At 39.5% G+C, this 18,570-nt stretch overlaps 1 protein-coding gene across 52 annotated transcripts in view; it reads left to right on the top strand.

The window, feature by feature from the left end:
• ptprk (protein tyrosine phosphatase receptor type K) overlaps positions 1-18,570 on the top strand; it is a 300,910-nt gene that overhangs the window by 89,006 nt on the left and 193,334 nt on the right. For all 52 annotated transcript variants that reach the window (NM_001443271.1, NM_001443270.1, XM_087296977.1 and 49 more), the window contains 1 exon segment: positions 15,455-15,577. Coding sequence is in view for 50 of the 52 variants with exons in the window: in XM_087296977.1 (XP_087153103.1) it covers positions 15,455-15,577 (123 nt within the window). In the remaining 2 variants the exon portion in view is untranslated.

Below are 18,570 nucleotides of genomic sequence, written 5' to 3'. Positions count from 1 at the left end.
GCTTAATAAATAAATATTGTGTTGTAAATTGCATCAAGATCTGAATGTGACCTTATCTGTAAGTACTTTTTAAATAAGGAGCAATCGCTCACTTTATCGATGTCTAATCATTTCGTTTCTCGCCGCCCTTTATTGCAAAACCGTACGACAGAATTTTGCATGCTCAAAAGCTCTATTGTGGCCGCAGCTTCATCCTTAGTGCTTATTTAAACAGTGCTGATGTATTATATATAAGATTGCCAATATATTCATGCCTGAATTTTCCGTCGTGATGAAAATTGATGTACAGATGCGTTTTGCTTGGCTCGGACGTTTAATGGTTTGTTGTTTTCATGGTCATGCGAATGCTGCTCGTGTGTACAGTGATTCAGCTGAAGGGATTTTGTGCAGGCGGCGCTTTCTGCTAGGGGTTAAGGAGTATTTTGACAGTCTCTGAAGGTGTTGCTTTCAGCCGTTTTAATTGGTAGGAAATCCATTTACAATGTGTGCGCCGGTGACATTTTGCTCTACAAGCAGAAAATAACTTTGTGCCCTTCAAGAAGCCCGCTTCTCCTTTCACAGGAATAATGTTAATAGCGAGATTAGACTCTCTGAAGTCCACTCGACTAACACGGAGCGGAGCTAACCAAGATTGCTTTAAAACATCCGTGAAACATGCGGTCAAACCAATGGAGGCACTCAGGCGCGGCGGAGGAAGTGACACGTATTGTTTACCTACAGACAAGTGTCACCTTTTGTTATTTCTACATAATTGAACATTTAGCTTCAGAGAGAAGTGAGAGAAGCCATTTAGCTGTCGCTCTGACTGTCTGTTTGCTTTTGAAAGTCACCAAAGTCTTTCTTTTCTTTTCTTTCTTCATCAACGTTTCTCTTTGTCCATCATTATTGTATATCTGTACGCAAATTTGACTTGAATTTGAGAGGCTGTACGGGTGCTGATATTACTTAAATATATCATGGCTATCAGCCAATCAGATTCGAGAACCAGACAGAACTGTTGTGTGTGTGTGTGTGTGTGTGTGTGTGTGTGTGTATATATATATATATATATATATATATATATATATATATATATATATATATATATATATATACAGTTAAAGTTAGAATTATTAGCCCCCTGAATTATTCGCTCCCCTGTTTATTTTTTTCCTCAATTTCTGTTTAATGGAGGGAAGATTGTTTCAGCACATTTCTAAGCATAATAGTTTTAATAACTCATCTCTAATAACTGATTTATTTTATCTTTGCCATGATGACAGTAAATAATATTTGACTTGATATTTTTCAAGACACTTCTATACAGCTTAAAGTTACATTTAAATGCTTAACCAGGTTAATAAGGTGAACTAGGGCAGGTTAGGGTAATTAGGCAAGTTATTGTATATCGATGGTTTGTTTTGTAGACTATCAAAAAAAAATTGCTTAAAGGGGCTAATAATATTGACCTTAAAATGGTTTTTAAATAATTAATAACTGCTTTTATTCCAGCCGAAATAAAACAAATAAGACTTCCTCTAGAAGAAAAAATATTATCAGACATACTGTGAACATTACCTTGCTCTGTTAAACATAATTTGTGAAATATTTAAAAAAGGAAAAAAATCAAATGGGGGCCAATAATTCTGACTTCATCTGTATATTAAGCTGAGTCTGAGAGTTTTATTTATTTGATAGTTTATTTCACATGTCTTGTTTGTAAAGGCTAAATACAAATAAAAAGTAAACTTTAATTTTTTTTTTGTACTGTTTTTATTTAAAGTTATAAAAAATTAGTAAGAGCCAGGATGTTATTATAGACTTTGCAAATTCAGTTTGCAGATATTGGTGAGTACAAACATCCACTGTGTGCAGTCTTGCCAGTTTTTTCCTGGCTTTTTAATATTGTCTATATTGATATCAGAATTATATCGACCGAAATTAAGAATTATATCGTCATATAAATGTTTGCCATATCATCCGGCCCTAGACATAAATAGACTGGGATTTATTGTAAAAACACCACAGTGTTGGCTTCCACTATTCCACATTGTTCTCTGTTTTCCTCAGGAGCTGAAGCGTGATAGTTCTTGGAAGTTTTTGCTGCGTTGCAAATCATTATTAAGGATAATTTTTTATCCTCAATAGGTTGTTTGTTGCTAACCAACTTGTTCTAGCATTGCTTTGCCATTTCAGTTCAGGGCTTCATGTGATATAACCGCTGAACTTTTTCCTAATTAATACATAAATGAATAACAAAATGAGATCTTAAAAGGGTGTAGTTCACTCTGTCGTCATTTACCGACTCTCGGATTGCTGCACAAATCAAAGATTTATTGAAGATGTTGCTAAACCGTTGACATTCTCGTCATATTTTTCATTGGGAGCTGGAGCATGTGAACTATCTGCTGTTGTTTACTGCAGATTACCACAGATTGTGGCTGAGTGAATTATGAAAGATTGATGTTTTGGGTGAACTATCACTTAGATAGTAAAGCGGAGAACAACAGATGTGAACCGAGCAAAATGAAGCGGACTGTAATAAAACAGAGCCTAGCTGAAGCGAGGTTGTGTTTATGCCGTCTCTAGTCATGTTGATTAATCTGACGCCGTCTCTGACTAACCTTCTGTAAAATAACATTTTCCCCCAAAACAACACCAGCTCTATTTGTGTTTCTTCATGTTGATTGGATCATTATTTGTGTTTTTCGGTCTATTCCAGGAGCTGATGGCTTTCTGATTGATTCCATCACCTCCTGCCACCGTATTGCTTTCCACATCTGGCTGGTTTGCGATATTAGGAATCGATTTTCGGCTTTTTGTTTTCGAACAACCTGCGTGGAGGAAAAGTCTCGATCACTAAGTGGGTGTTTACGAGCATGCGGGGATGGAGTTGTTAACCCGTGTTTATTGGGGACTGTGAACGGGCTTTGCCCTTGAGGTTTTATCTGACACAATAATTATTTTATTATGTAAATGAAGAGCAGGCTATTATTTCATTAGCAGGGCTGAATATTTGCAGCCTTAGATTAGTATGCAAATCATCCCCGTTAGTGTCCTTGCTGCCACACTGAATGTTCGCAGCGCGTTTGGCCCATCTGGAGCGGAGCGCTGTGTTATGGGCTCATTAAAGCTTTTGGGCCGTTCGTGCTGCACAGCGAACCGAGAGGTGAGCCAAACATTCACTGGGCTATGAAAGATCTGCAAGGCATTGTCAAAATTAAAAAATGCTCCAAGAGCCAGGAAGATTCTTTCTAAAAGATATATCGAGGGAGCAATGCAGAACGCATGCAAATATATTATTGATGTAAGTGTAACAACGTTTTGATTCATTTTGATTGAAAAGAAAATTGGCGAGCCTGCCAGGAGTCCCAATATCTCTCTATTTTGGTACCTGTATCGGACAAGGCGGGAGTAAAAATCTCCAGTTTAAAAAGAGATTTTGGTTTCTAATGAGGCAACACTCAAGGGAGCATTGGAGAGAAAAATGAAGACTTCTGTAAGAACCAATTTGTTTTGTAAATCATTTAACAAATAAAGGGAAAATGACAACCAACGAATCGTGTTCATTCTGAAAATCTAGCGAGCCAGCCAGGAGATCAATTATCTTTCGTTCCCTGGATTAGACAAGGCAGATCAATTGAGAAATTCTCATCCATTTAATGCAGGGATGTCCAACCTTGTTCCTACACCGGCCCTCCAGGACCAAGTTTGTCGGTCTAAGGCCCCGTTCACACTAATGCATTTTCGTTTTAAAAAGTTTTGCTACGGTTACGCCATCCATCCACACTACACCTTAGTTCTCGAGCGCCGAAAACGAAGCGTTTTGAAAATGCTGGAGAGGCCGTTTTCATTCTGAAATGCTGCTGCTCCGTCTCAGTGTGGATGAGTGAAAACGGAGGCTGCGTCCGAAACCGCCTACTACTCGGTAGGTACTGCATTTGAATTTAAACGTACTACTCGGCCGTTAGAAAAGTACATTCTATATAGTATGAACTTGAAAAGTATGAATGGAATTCGGACGTACTACATCCGCCATTTTGTCATGGTCACGTGACCTACCTGTGTCAATTGCGCCGCTTTACTCCCATTCATGAATTCGCTCGCGGGGCATCATGGGATAGCGCAGCATGCATGGGATGCGCACTCCAGAATCTCGCCAGAAAGTAAGTCATCCAAGTACTTCTCGCATACTGTTTTTCGAATTTTTTGAATTCGGACATACTACTTGGCTCGCATACTGATTTTAGCGTACTATATAGCATGGAAGTATGCGGTTTCGGACATAGCCGGAGACATCTGAAAATGGAGAAGGGGCTACCTGATTGGGGCTTTTGTGTCATTGCGTATCCTTCCCTTATTCGTCAAGCCCCTATCACATGACTATAACACATGGTGTTAACGCTACCGGAAGACAGAACTGTAAACAACATAGGCACAGAAATGGGAGCGTTGTTTGCACTATTGTCTGTTTTAGGCACCATTGTGCAGTTATTCATTTGTTACGTTTAGTAACGTCTCGACCTCGTCGTCTGTCCACAAAAACACCTCTCTTGCTTTCTTTGCCATCGTGTTTAATGTTCAACCGGCGTTTGTTGACTAACAATAACCAAATGCCGAGCGAGACACATGCTTTCTGTTTATACTAGAACGCGCAAGCCCAGAGTGCACCAATGGTCACGTGATATACGTTTTTGGTGGTGTAGTGTGGATGGAGATATGTTCAGAGACGCTAGGTGAAACGCTAGTGTGGATGCGGATCGTTTTTCATCTAAAATGCCGTTTTAAAACTAAAACACACTAGTGTAAACGGGGCCTAAGGCAGGGATGTCAAACTCAATTCTTGGAGGACCGCAGCCCTGCACAGTTAAGTTCCAACCCTGCTCCAACACACTTACCTGTAGGTGTCAAAAAAGCCTGAAGGACTCAATTAGTTTGATCAGGTGTGTTTAATTAGGGTTGGAACTAAACTGTGCAGGGCTGCGGCCCTCCAAGAATGGAGTTTGACATCCCTGGTCTAAGGTTTAAAAGGAGATTTTGGTTTCTAATAAAGCAACACTCAAAGGAGCATTGGAGAGAAAAAGTAAGACTTCTGTAAGAACCAATTTGTTTTGTAAATCATTTAACAAATATAGGGAAAATGACAACAAAAGAATAATTTTTATTCTGAAAATGTGGCGAGCCAGCCAGGAGATCAACATTCCTCTGGTGTTGCCTGTATTGGTGCCACATTTGAGAAACCCTCAACCATCTTCCAGTTTATACAGATTGTGAACAGAAGTTACTCAGACTTATGTACTTCCAACTGAAACGGAAAATTGATTAGGGGTGAGGATTGATTGTGTTCATCATTCACTTGTAAGAAACTAACATTAAAAGTGGATGAAGAATATTGTGGCTTAAGCGTCAGACTGACTTCAACAGAGGAACATTGTAAGATGTTTTTTGCTCAGTGGACTAACTTGCATGGATTTATTTGTTCACCTTAACAACAACAATGTGCTCAAGCAAAATAAGCACTGCACATCGTGATTTCACACAGACTTTAAAATGAGATTTTGCTTTCTAGTGAGCTAAAGCAGGAGAATTGGAGAGTGCCTGATAAAAAAAAAAAGACTTCGATAAGACCTCAGAGTAAAATGGCAAACTGGTATATTTTTTTCTGTCATGCATATGTAAGGCAGTGGGATTGTGTGGATCTGGACCCCATTGGAATAGTCACAGCTCTGTCCTCGGGCCAGATTTCATGGCTATTCCGGCCTCTCTCTCTCGTCAGAGCCAGGCTCGTCACAGACAGTCAGATGGTGTGTGGAGGTGTTTGGTTTGTGATGTTCAAGAATATTATGTGTGTGCGAATGTGCGCGTATGTGGGCAGACGCTTGTGTGAGAAATGAGCTCAATTTCCTGTCCTGTAGATAAATTAAACACTGCGAGACGATTCAGTGGGTGTCATATTCAGACGATGTTTCGCTTTGGTTCGGGACTCTCTTTGTTTGGAAAGGCTTTGAAAACTACAGACTCAAATAAAGGCCTTTTGGGAGACATGAAACCGATATCCGGCACTCACTGAAGATGGCCACGCTCAGATTAAATAGAAAAAACTGAAAATAAAATCAGTTTGTACTCCGTTTTAGTCAGAGTGTACACAGGGTTTTAGTTTTAGACTGGTGCTGCACTGCTGAAAAATCTAGCTTAAACCAGCCTAGGATATTTGGCTGGTTTCAGCTGGTCGACCAGCCTGGTGTTAGAGGGGTTTTGGCCACTTCCAGGGTCGTTTCCATTCATTTCAAGTCTGATCATAGCTGGTCAGGCTGGAAAGTGACCAGGTAAAACCATCTAAACCAGCTTGACCATCCTGGTTTAAGCTGGATATAGCTGGTTTTAGCTGGTCATCTCCCAGCCTGTCCAGCTAAAACCAGGCTGGAAATCAGCCTCGAAGTGGCCAAAACCCCTCTAAAACCAGCCTGGTCAACCAGCTAAAACCAGCCAACCATCCTAGGCTGGTTTAAGCTGGATTTATCAGCAAGGTGATCATCATGGCTTCCCTGTTTTAATTTGTATTTTATGTATTTGTTTATTTTTTTAAGTGAACATAATTCAGGGATTCTGTGACCTTGGGAAACATCTTTTTAAATAAAAAAATTACAGATCTAAACTACAAAAAAACCCCAAAAAACATTGTAATGAGTACATATTGTAAGAATATATTGTTTTAATTTATTTAGCTTTGACTTGTCAAGTTTAGCCATGTGTTTATTAATCAATCTTTCCCTGTAATCCTAATTATGAAATTTACTATTAATTAATGATGATTCAAGATTGTTTTCCACTCAAATATTATGTTTCAATCAAATCCAATGTTTGTATTTGACCACTCATAGGCTGCGTCCGAAACCACATACTTCCATACTATATAGCAGGGGTTCTCAACTGGTTTGTCCATGGGACCCACATTTGTACATGGTCATCAAGCCGCCAAATTTTTAGGAACAATTTTAGGAATTATACTTACTTTGTATTTATGTGTTTACATAAACATGTAGTGACAGATACATCATAAGAAATTCACCAAGACTTACAAATAAACACTATTTCTGTCATTTAACAAAATTGATCAAATTATAGAAAAACGTGAAAATGACAAATACTGTTAATAATAAACTGTTATTAAAACATGTTTTCTGGTTTCTAAATGTCGTTTTAATTTAGAACGTTTCATGCTCTCTTATGAAAACACCTTACTACAAATGACACTGAGGCTTTTTTGTCGTCAATATATATATATATATATATATATATATATATATATATATATATATATATATATATATATATATATATATATATATATATATATATATCCATACTTTACATATTCGGGGTCGTATTTGCGCTTTAAATTAATTAAATGAAATTTCACATGTCAAACGGTAGGGTTGTTGCGCACGCATTTCAAAATAAAAGTCCGGTATAAGCAAAATAAGTAAAAAATGTAACTTTTGTTGGGTTTTTTGACCACACACCCTGCGACCCACTGAAAATGTTCCTGCGACCCACTTTTGGGTTGCGACCCACCATTTGAGAAACACTGCTATATAGTACGCTAAAATCAGTATGCGAGCCGAGTAGTATGTCCAAATTCTTAGAATTCAAAAATCACTTACTACTTACTACTTGCGGCGACATTCTGAAGTGCACATCTCATGCACGCTGCGCTATCCCATGATCGCTTGCGAGTGAATTCATGAATGCGAGTGAAGTGACGCAACTGACGGAGGTAGGTCATGTGCCCATGACAAAATGGCGGATGTAGTACGTGTGAATTCCATTCATACTGCATAGAACATACTTTTCTAACCGCCGAGTAGTACATTTAAATTCGAATGCAGTACCTACCGAGTAGTAAGCGATTTCGGATGCAGCCATAGACTTCATTATACTTTTGTGGTCATTTTGAATGAATTTTTAATTAGTAGAATCTGGTGACGTGTTGTCTTTCAGTTGGATCTTTCAGTTGGGCGTTTGTCAGGTTTCCAATACAAAACACAGCCAGTGAGAGAAAAATAATACTCACTATAAACCACCTGATCCATTTTCAAAACCTTGCTAATGACCAATTTCATATAGGTTTAATTTGATCAGTAGCTTACTGAAATTTCATTTTATGGCGATGTTAGAAAGACTCGACTCATAATGTAACTTTTATTATGGCTCTTGGATGCATGTGAAATGTGTCTTTTAATTTTGTGCTTCTCAAATGATATTAGCATGACATGGCACTAAGTCTGTGGATTAGCGGTAAATGACAGCAGTATTATTAGTGGGCTTTTATAATCACTCAGATTAAGTGTTCAGACACACGTCTCTCCTGCCCTCTGCTCGTCTCTTTCCTTCAGTCGTCTTCATTTGAATTACACACTCAATGCACTCCTGCGGAAGTCCTTGTCAGCCGTTTACGACATTTGCATGTGTTTGAAGTGCAAAATGTTGGAAACGTGTGTTTCTCTAGTTCAACACTGATATACAACACACAGGCACTGAATATTCCTTAAAGGAACACTCTGCTTCTTTTAAAAGAACATTGAAAGTAGACTCGTTTTATAGCGGATCTCCATGCAACGATTGTAGATTTCGGTTGTACAGTTATAGTCTGAGAAATAATCACGGTTTCACGATTATTATGCATTCATTCCAAAACACGACTAGTTTTGAAGATCACATAAAACTCCTTAAATTTTACTGTTATTTATTGCTGCTCAGTAACCAATTAATACAGCACATAATAAAATTAAAAACAATCGTCCATTTCCCTCTTTGTGCTTAAAAATAAGTGAATGTTTTTTGACATTTAAACACAAGTAGTTTTACACTTTAAATGAATTGACAGGTAAATGAATAAGTGAATGAAAATACGTCTAAATAAAATAGTATTTGCATAAAGCTGGATTTACACATTCGCCTGGCGCCGCATCGTACACCTCTGCGTGCGCACCTCACGAAATGAACAAGGCTTTTATACTTGCCGCGTTCGCCGTTGTGATATTCTTTAAAACGATAGAGGGCGGTCAAAAGAAACTGACTGTAAAGTCAGACGGATAAACAGAGAAGTAGGAAGTTTCCAGAACTACGTCATTTCATTAATATCATTCAGGATTTTTAAACGAATTATTGTTATTATTTTTATTATTAATTTAATGATTATAAAGATTTTTTTAATCATTTTAGTTTTTTTTTCTTATCAAACTTTAATGCATCGCTTGCTTTTGTTAATATATCGTTATTATATCAGTTATTATATTTATATAATTTATTAAAATATTAATGGCAAGAGAACATGAGTTGCTCTACAAATTTTCTTTTTTTTTCATTAAGGCAAAAATAAAAGCAAAAAAGCACACTTACTAGAAAATACAGATGTTTTTTTTAGATTTGGCCCGCATTACAATTCACACTCTACTGTCTGGCTAGTTTCTGTCATCTAATTATGCTAAAAAGGCAATAATAGTCCAACATTCCTGACCATAATCAACAATAAGATCTAGAAGAACAGGCCATCAGTATATTGTCCACCAAATATTCCTTTCTAGTTATTAAAGAAATTATTTGCTGCTTCATTATAGTTTTGTAACTATTAAATTGTTTTCAATTCTAAATTGTAACATAAAAATCAGTGTAAGACCTATGAGTGATGGAAAAGCATATTCTGTAATTGTGTACCTGGTCTCCACTTTTGCCATGTCCTCTTCTGGCTTTAACAAACTCATCCTTGTGGTTTTTCTAAACCTTTTAACAAAAGCATTCCTCTTTTTCTAAGGCTGTTGCTATTTCCAGCCAAGAATTGTTGATCATCTGGTTATCTCTATGATCAGGGATCATAAAGGTGTCAATACAGGTGTACCCATTTCAGACAAAATCTCTTCAAAGTGATTTTTATTAAACTGTAATCAGTTGCGGCAACGTGCTCACTGTTCGCTCGAGTCTCAAAAAAAAAAAAAAAAACATGCGCTACGCCGGCTGAAATTATGTCACGCGCACCCAAAGCGAACCTCCGCAAAGCGTCACATTCGCTGCACGCACTCAAGTGAACTAGCGGATGCGTCAAGTATAAACCAGGCTTAATGCAGGGCTCGAAATTAGCGTTTTTATTCGGTAGCACCAATGCTCACAATCTCAAAAATTTAGGAGTACCATAAAAAATAAACAAGCGTCACTGCAAATTGTATATTAACTAATTTATTGTATTTCTATTTCATCTGCGCCATTATTTGTAACTTTAGGTAGGTTTGCAAACCTGTGTGCTTTTCATTGTGTTTTCCTTAAACTTCAGCCGTTTGCATTTCCCGCAGTCACAAAAGCTCCCTGTCATCTCAACTATGTGCGCCTGAAAAGTGTTTTGCGTCATGTGCGCGTCCCTCCATTTGAAATAACAGACTTGCACGAACCTGCCTTGCTTAATAGCCTCAGTCATAGTCAATCCAGTGTGCGTGGTTATTAGTCTCGATGTACAAGCTCGGAACTTTACAGTGTAACGTTGTTTTGACCACCGATTCGGTGGCATGTCTCATTTTCAGTGCTAGATGAGTTTGTGCGGCCCTTTGGGGGAGTGCAGATATTTCCTTCTCAATGCGGTTTTAATTAACACCTTCATCCGTCTGGGTTTCTGCTCTCTCTGAGAGGTTGTAAAGGTCGGTGGATGTAAAACACGGAGCGCCTGACCTTTACACAGGTGAGAAAAGCTCACATAATGAATGCACTGCTTTAGAGTCGCTAACAGGTTCTGAGTCAGTCGCAGCGTCTGCTCAAACACGTTCTGGACACTATGATGATGGCGAGCGAGTCCTTTAGATGCATGTCCAGGCTGAGGTCAGGCTTGTTTATCAGAGGCTGATGATGGAGATGTTGGTGGCCGGGTGGTGTTTTGTTCTCCTCACTAGGCTTTATTTCTGAATTCAACGGCAGTTTAAAGATCGTCATTTTCCCTCATGCATTTATGTGTGCCAAGAGTTTAGTTTTCACATTTTGACCCTGATTCATATTGAACTTATTGACTTCTCTGATGATTCCTCATTGTTTTTCTTTAATCAAATATTGTACAGCTTTTACTAGATAAACATGTGTTCCTTTTAAACATGAACTTTGATTTAAAGGTGCTGTATGTACGTTTTTGACTCTTCTAAAGCATAAAAAAACTTATGTCATTCAGAAACATGCTTAGTGAACATTGTTGTTTACCTGAAAAACAACGCTGGAGTCAGATATTCTGCTTGTACGTTATGTGCCAGAACGTCTGTCTTTGTTTTGGTCTTTTTAACACGCCCAATGCCTTTTTAGCCAATTATATTTCAGCACCCGGGTTGCTTTGGTGGAAAACAGCTTATTTCATTCATTCAGTCAGGAAGACTCTAAGGCCCCGTTTACACTAATGCGTTTTAGTTTGAAAACGCATAAGTTTTGCTACGGCGGAGTTCTCGAGCGCCGAAAACGGGGCGTTTCAAAAACGCTGCAGAGGCCGTTTTCCTTCCTGCTGCTCCGTCTCAGTGTGGATGATGGAAAACGGAGACATCTGAAAACGGAGGCGGGGCTGCAGACGTTCGCCTCTCTGATTGGGGATTTTCCTCAATATTAAGTAGCCTAACACACACAGTTCAGTCCTGCATCTTCTCCGTGTAAGTTCAGACTTCGCAAGTTTGATCAAGGCTGCAGTCTCTTCTTTTCAGTTTGATAAACAAGACTATAACCGAGGACACGGGTAAATCTTCAAAGGGAACAGTGTACTTTATAACTTCATTCACATCACCCTGCCTACGTTGTTTCACTTTCTCAACAATAAAATGTAAACATGATATAAGGAACTGCCTATTTTCATTTTAATATTAACAACTTAACAGACAGCAGAAATGTTGAGGCGTCGTGCTGCATTTATGAGTGTCATCTTCACTGTGTGCATATTTATAACAAAACTGAGCCAATAACAACTGTTTCCTTTCAATTTCAGTGAAAATACGAAACATCCCCTCTCTTTTGCTGAATATCAGTTTTAATAATCAATAATGGCCATTATAAAAGTATAACATACAATAAGTTTATACATTATAGGAATTAAAGGCAAGCGATCAGTCAATATACAGCATGTACGTGCTTACATTAATCATTAACTTAACTTTGCGCTCAGCCAAAACACGTTACCTGAGAACAAGTAATAGATTCCAATAACCAAAGTCAGGGAATATGTCGTTAGATAAAGACAACAAGATGAATGAAATATCCCGTTTAATAAATATAGTGAGATTAGATCCAGCGGGAGATGCTTGATGAGAAGTCCGACAAGCAGAGCTCTCATCTGGGTAGATGGGCTGCAGCGCTTGCCTGAGAGTGTGTGTGTGGTCACGTGATGTGCGTTTTCAGCGTTTTGGTGTGGACGGAGAGCAGTTCAGAAACGCTGGTTAAAACGCGAGTGTGGACGCGGATCGTTTTCATTCTAAAACGCCTTTTTAAAACTAAAACGCACTAGTGTAAACGGGGCCTAAAAGTGTGTGTCCATGACTGAAATGAGACCTCTGGTGGACAGTAGCAGACTCCAGTGATACTAAGATTCAGAGTTCCACTTGAAGTGGTTATTAATTAGCAAATAATATAAATATTATGAACGTAAACATTAGGTGAGTAGGTTACATTGTAACTAGGGTTGGGCCGATGGCCAATAGACACCACGATGCTGAGCCAGAATCGCCGATCCTCCGCCCCACCCCCGTCGCAAACCCACTCGTGAAAAATACACACTCAGGCCCTGTTTACACTAATATGTCCTAGTATTAAAATGCCATTTTAGAAAGAAAGCTAATGCTAGTATAAAACCCCCTTTTAATATGGAAAATATTCCTTCTACACTGAAAAAAAAATATTCAGAGATGATTCCTTGGATTTACTCAATTTTTTTACGTTAAGTGGTGGTAAACAATTTATTTGTGTTGAATTTAAACAAACACATTAAGTTGAACATTATTAAACCTAATTTGTTTGTTTAACTTCAACATAAATAAATAGTTTGCAACAGTTCTGCAGTGTATCGTGTGCTGCTGCTTTTATTTACAGCAAGACTTACATCAGCCTTTAGGCTTGACAGTCAGGCTCACTCCTGTTGGTGTCGTCAATCTGGCAACCTGCGCTTGCATGTGATTTGAACCAGGAGTGCAATACCTAGTTCAACCACTGGGTGTCGTTTACAGCGTTTTTGTAAACACTTATTATTATTATTTGTTGAGTTTCCCCATTCAGTTTGATAGAGCGCTTGGACCCAGAAGCCGCTTCGCATGATGTTACACTTAACAAGCGGACACTGCACCTTTAAATATGGGTTTGAGTCCTCTCTCTGCCCCTTGAATGTTTAGTTAGACCCTCTGCCAAGACTATAATATTACTGATCACAGTTTGCATGTTTGTTTGGATCAGTGTGTGGCTGGAAATACAGCTCATTATAATGCACATCTCTCGTTCCATCATCAGTCTGGTAAATAGCTCAGAAACTGACTGCATAATAAACAATAGGACTGTTTTACAGTGAGTTTACTGCACTGTTAGACTTATTTTTGCCACATAAATAAGCATCACAAATGTGGTGATATTTGTCAGCTGATGGAGCGCTCCAGAAGACATGCACAAGAAAGAACACACACACACACACACACACACACACACACACACACACACACACACACACACACACACAAGAGCGGTGACAGATCGTCCTGCTGCCTACTGTCATGTCTGTTCTCTACCTTGACTGCGTCAGCCTCCATCTGAGCCCACACACACACACACACACACACACACACACACACACACATGTGCAGTCTCACACGTGCACAATCTTGCACACATGCAGTATTTGAACACACATGCACAATAAACACAGACATACACACATTTACACACACATACACATCAATCACACACATACAGTATATGAACACACACACACACAAACATAACCACTAAAGGACATACATACACACACATACATATACATGCACATACATTTACTTGCACACATTTACACACACAGACACACACACATTCGTATATACACTTACACACAAACACAAAAGCACACACACATATACACACATGCATGCATAGACACATACATATACACACATACAAGCACAAGTACACACAAACATTCACTTATGCACACACTAACATACACACAAGCATATACACGCATGCATACACTTACACACATGAACACAAAAGCATATACTTACACAAACACACACACTTACACACAAACACAAAAGCACGCATACATCTATGCACACGCATACAGACAAACATGCATCCCCGCATACATGTACACATACATACATGGGGATTATTAGCAGGGTGTGACACACAGTCCTGAATGCATTGTGTGTGTGTATGTGTACGCATTACTGCTGCATTACTGTGTGTCAAATCCTTAAACAAATACTCTAACGCATACACACACATACACAAGTACACAGACATACACACATATGTATATGCGCACACACACACAAACAAACAAACACACATATGGGGATTATGAACAGGGTGTGGCACACTGTCCTGTACGCATCGTGTGTGTGTGTGTGTGTGTACAGGTATGAATCACAGGTGCTTTCTGCCGCTCTGTGTGTGTGTCAGATGTTTATAACGCTCAGAGTTCTGCTGCTCGTTTCACTCTGTTTGGCCTGCAGCTTTATAAAAGCCTGAGTGATCAGTAATCTCTCTCTGTAAATGAGTAACAATGTCTGAGTCTTAACACACACACACACACACACACACACACACAGGACATTCAATAGCAGTAGAGTAGAGGGCAGCTGCTGAAAGGGCCTGCTTTTGTCGTGTTTTTAACAAGTAATGCAATAGTAAATGATTATTTATCACTGAATGATCTCTGTTTCTACATATAATCGTCACGTGCATATATTATAATTATGTATACAATCATATTGTTTGTGTTGTCTTGTGTTGTGTTGAGTTGAGTCATGGTCAGGGTTAGAGTAGTCTCAGTTAATGGTGGGTTAATATTAGCCACAGGATTAGGGATTGGTTAGAAATTCTGTGAAGTGCTTTGAAATGATCATTTTTATTGGATGTTTGACGTAAACTCAACTGAATCATGAAAAGAGGGCGGGGCATAGAGTAGCTCCTCCCCTTTATAAAAAAAGCCAATAGCGTTTAGTAGTTTTTTCAGCTCTGCCAGTGAGAGTGGTTGACCTCAAGCACATCAAATGAGAAGAAAGGGGCGGGGCATGTCAAATAGTAGAAAGCATCTGATTGGTCATGGAAGTTTGACAAACTGAAGTATGAGGTGGCGGCAAAAAAAAATTGGTAAAAAAAAAATTTTAATGGATTTTAATCCGTCTCATTGAGACTGTGTGCTCTACTATATCATTGGCTTGTGTTTGTGACGTATTTAACTCAAAGTAATGTGTGTCTGTTGCAGGCGGCTGCACCTTTGATGACGGTCCAGCACAATGCGATTACCAGCAGGACCCGTATGACGACTTCGACTGGACACATGTCAGTGCTCAAGAAGTGCCGTTCCTGCCCTCTGACCTGCCCCAGGGTGAGTCCTACACACCACTGCATCAAACACACTCTGAATGGCGTAGGGGTGGGTCCGCTCACAAAACTCTCGGTTCAGTTTTTAGTTTTCTGAAAAAAAAAAATCTCCTATTTTAACACTTTTGTTAAACATACCACACAGCTGAAGTCAGAATCATAAGCCCTCCTGTATATTTCTGTTTATCGAAGATTATTTTCAACAATTACTAATCATAATGTTTTTAATAACTCATTTCAACTGATTTCTTTTCTCTTTGTCATGATGACAGTACATAATACTAGACTGGATATTCCTCAAGACACTTCTATACTGCTTAAAGTGACATTTAAAGGCTTCACTAGGTTAATTAGGCAGGTTAGCGTAATTAGGCAAGTCATTGTATAACAGTCGACAATCCAAAACAAATATTGCTTAAGGGGGCTAATAATATTGACCTTAAAATTGTTTTAAAAAAAATCTCCAAAAGAACAAATATTATAGAAAATACTGTAAAAATTTCACAGGAGGGCGAATAATTTTGATTTCATTAGTACATCAGCATAAAACACGAGGCCCTGTATTCTAATTACAGTCTTGAACTTTTAATTTAGACCCCGTTTATATTAGTGCATTTTAGTTTTAAAACGGTGTTGTAGATCAAAAACGATCCGCTTCCACACTAGTGTTTCACCTAGCGTCTCTGAACATATCTCCGTCCACACTACGCCACCAAAAACGTATATCACGTGACCATTCGCGCACTCTGGGCATGCGCGTTCTAGTATAAACAGGAAGCATGCGTCTCGCTCGGCATTTGGTTATTGTTAGTCAGCAAACACCTGTTGAACAATGAACATGATGACAAAGAAAGCAAGAGAGGTGTTTTTGTGGACAGACGACGAGGTCGAGACGTTACTAAACGTAACAAATGAATAACTGCACAATGGCCTAAAACAGACAATAGTGCAAACAACGCTCCCATTTCTGTGTCCGTGTTGTTGTTTACAGTGAAGGCTGGTCTGCTGTCTTCCGGTAGCGTTAAAGCCATGTGTTATAGTCATGGGATAGGGGCTTGACGAATAAGGGAAGGATACGCAATGACACAAAAGCCCCAATCAGGTAGCGAATCTCAGCAGTCTCGCCTCTGTTTTCAGATGTCTCCGTTTTCCCTCATCCACACTGAGATGGAGCAGAATGAAAACGGCCTCTCCAGCATTTTCAAAATGCTCCGTTTTTGTCGCTCGAAAACTCCGGCGTAGTGTGGACGGATGGCGTAACCATAGCAAAACTTATGCATATTCAAATTAAATCGCACTAGTGTAAACGGGGCCTTAGTCTTTTGTTGGTATATGGGTATTCTGACATTGTGTTACATGCTACCTGCAAGTAAACGACGCAAGTCGCAACGACGCGTAACGCAAGCTCTGTGATTGGTCGGCTTGGTAGCGCTGACGAGTCTGGGCGGGACCGAGAGCCGCGTGAATGGTGTGAGCCTGATGGAGCGATTGTGCACAAGTGTGGAGTCCGGTGAAGGAGCTCCGGAGGGAAATTTTTGTTTTGTGTTTAGCTCATTGTTAAAGTTGTTGCAAGTCCGCCGGTTCCTGCCTCAAAATGAGTGAGTTTGAGCCACTTGTACATCCCGGAAGTGTTCAGGAAAAGCAATAAAGCAGCGAAGAAACTCGACACAGAGGAACATTTACACCTCACCTCACAGCTACGCGCGTTACATGTGCCATGGGTTACGCCGGTCACTTGACGCAGAAGTATAAACCAGGCTTAAGACAGCAACAAACTCCGTACCGCATCAATTGTCATTCCCTCGCTGTAAATGTTAGCGCTCACGTTTTTTTTCTGCAGCCTCGCTGTGCACGCATCCTTAATCTCTACAAACAGGTAATTCATCTATTGCGCTGGGTGTTTGATAGGACCCCTAGTCTGTGTGAGCTTATATGTTAAACACTGTGGTTTGAAGTAGTTCTCAAGTGTCCAAACTGAACTCTGACAAGAGAATTGAACTTTTAGTTGTTGTTTTTTGTTGTCCCATCCCTAACATGCCCATGCACAATATACCAGCATTCGCGGCTGGAGGATCTGAAAGCAGTCTGTGGTTGGACGAGCTTTAATCTGCCCTTGGGCTTGTTTAAACAGTCCGGCAGATTTAGGAATGTTTTAATGGGCTGCTAACATTTGAACAAATTTGCAGCGGCGGCTTATCGTGTCAGGGGAAAGCTATTACAGAAGAAGTTGAGAGGAAATAGGCAGGTAACAGAACATTAATCTTCCTTCAACTGCTGTTCCCGCTCTCTGAACACTCTCCGGATGAGATCTGAAAAAAAAAAAGGCAGCTCGGCCATTTACATGACAAAACGTGCAAAGTGCCGAAGGGGAGAACGGCTTTGGTCAAAGGACTGTCATACGTGACACAATTAAGCTTTTTAAATGCGCTGAAAGAAGACGGCAGTAGCGGAGAGCGGAGCGTTGCGACCTTCACTTTTCACCTCTCCGACGTTTAATCACTTGTTTTCAGACAGGAAATTCTGCTCGGGGAAATTAAAGCATTTCACTCTCAGCTAAATTCCCTAATTAATAAGATATTAAGTTATTAATCAAGCCAGGAGAACAGAGAAGGTCGTCAGCCCTTGCTTTCAGTCAGGTAGAAGAAGAGGACCTGAAGGAGAACACTGCGGTCTTCGACTGTGTATGATAATGGCTGGACGTTTCTGATTGAATAACACCTTTGTGTTCATTAATAAACATGATTATTTAGCATAATTAGCATTATTAATTTGTCGCCTCAGTGTGTTTTCTGCTGTGTCAGATGTGCTTTTTCATCTGAAGTTGACAACAAGGATGGCACGGTGGCTCAGTGGTTAGCACTTTCATCTCACAGCAAGAGGGTTTCTGCTTCAAGCCCCGGCCGGGTCAGTTGATGCTTCTCTATGGAGTTTGCATGTTCTTCCTTTGTCGGTGTGGATTTCCTCCGGGTTCCCTTAGGGTGCTCTGGATTCCCCCAC

Source organism: Danio rerio, chromosome 20 (assembly GCF_052040795.2).
Source record: "Danio rerio strain M-AB ecotype USA chromosome 20, GRCz13ab, whole genome shotgun sequence".
Taxonomy (NCBI): domain Eukaryota; kingdom Metazoa; phylum Chordata; class Actinopteri; order Cypriniformes; family Danionidae; genus Danio; species Danio rerio.
Note: the sequence above shows the minus strand (reverse complement) of the source record. Positions and strands in the feature narration are given on the sequence as shown.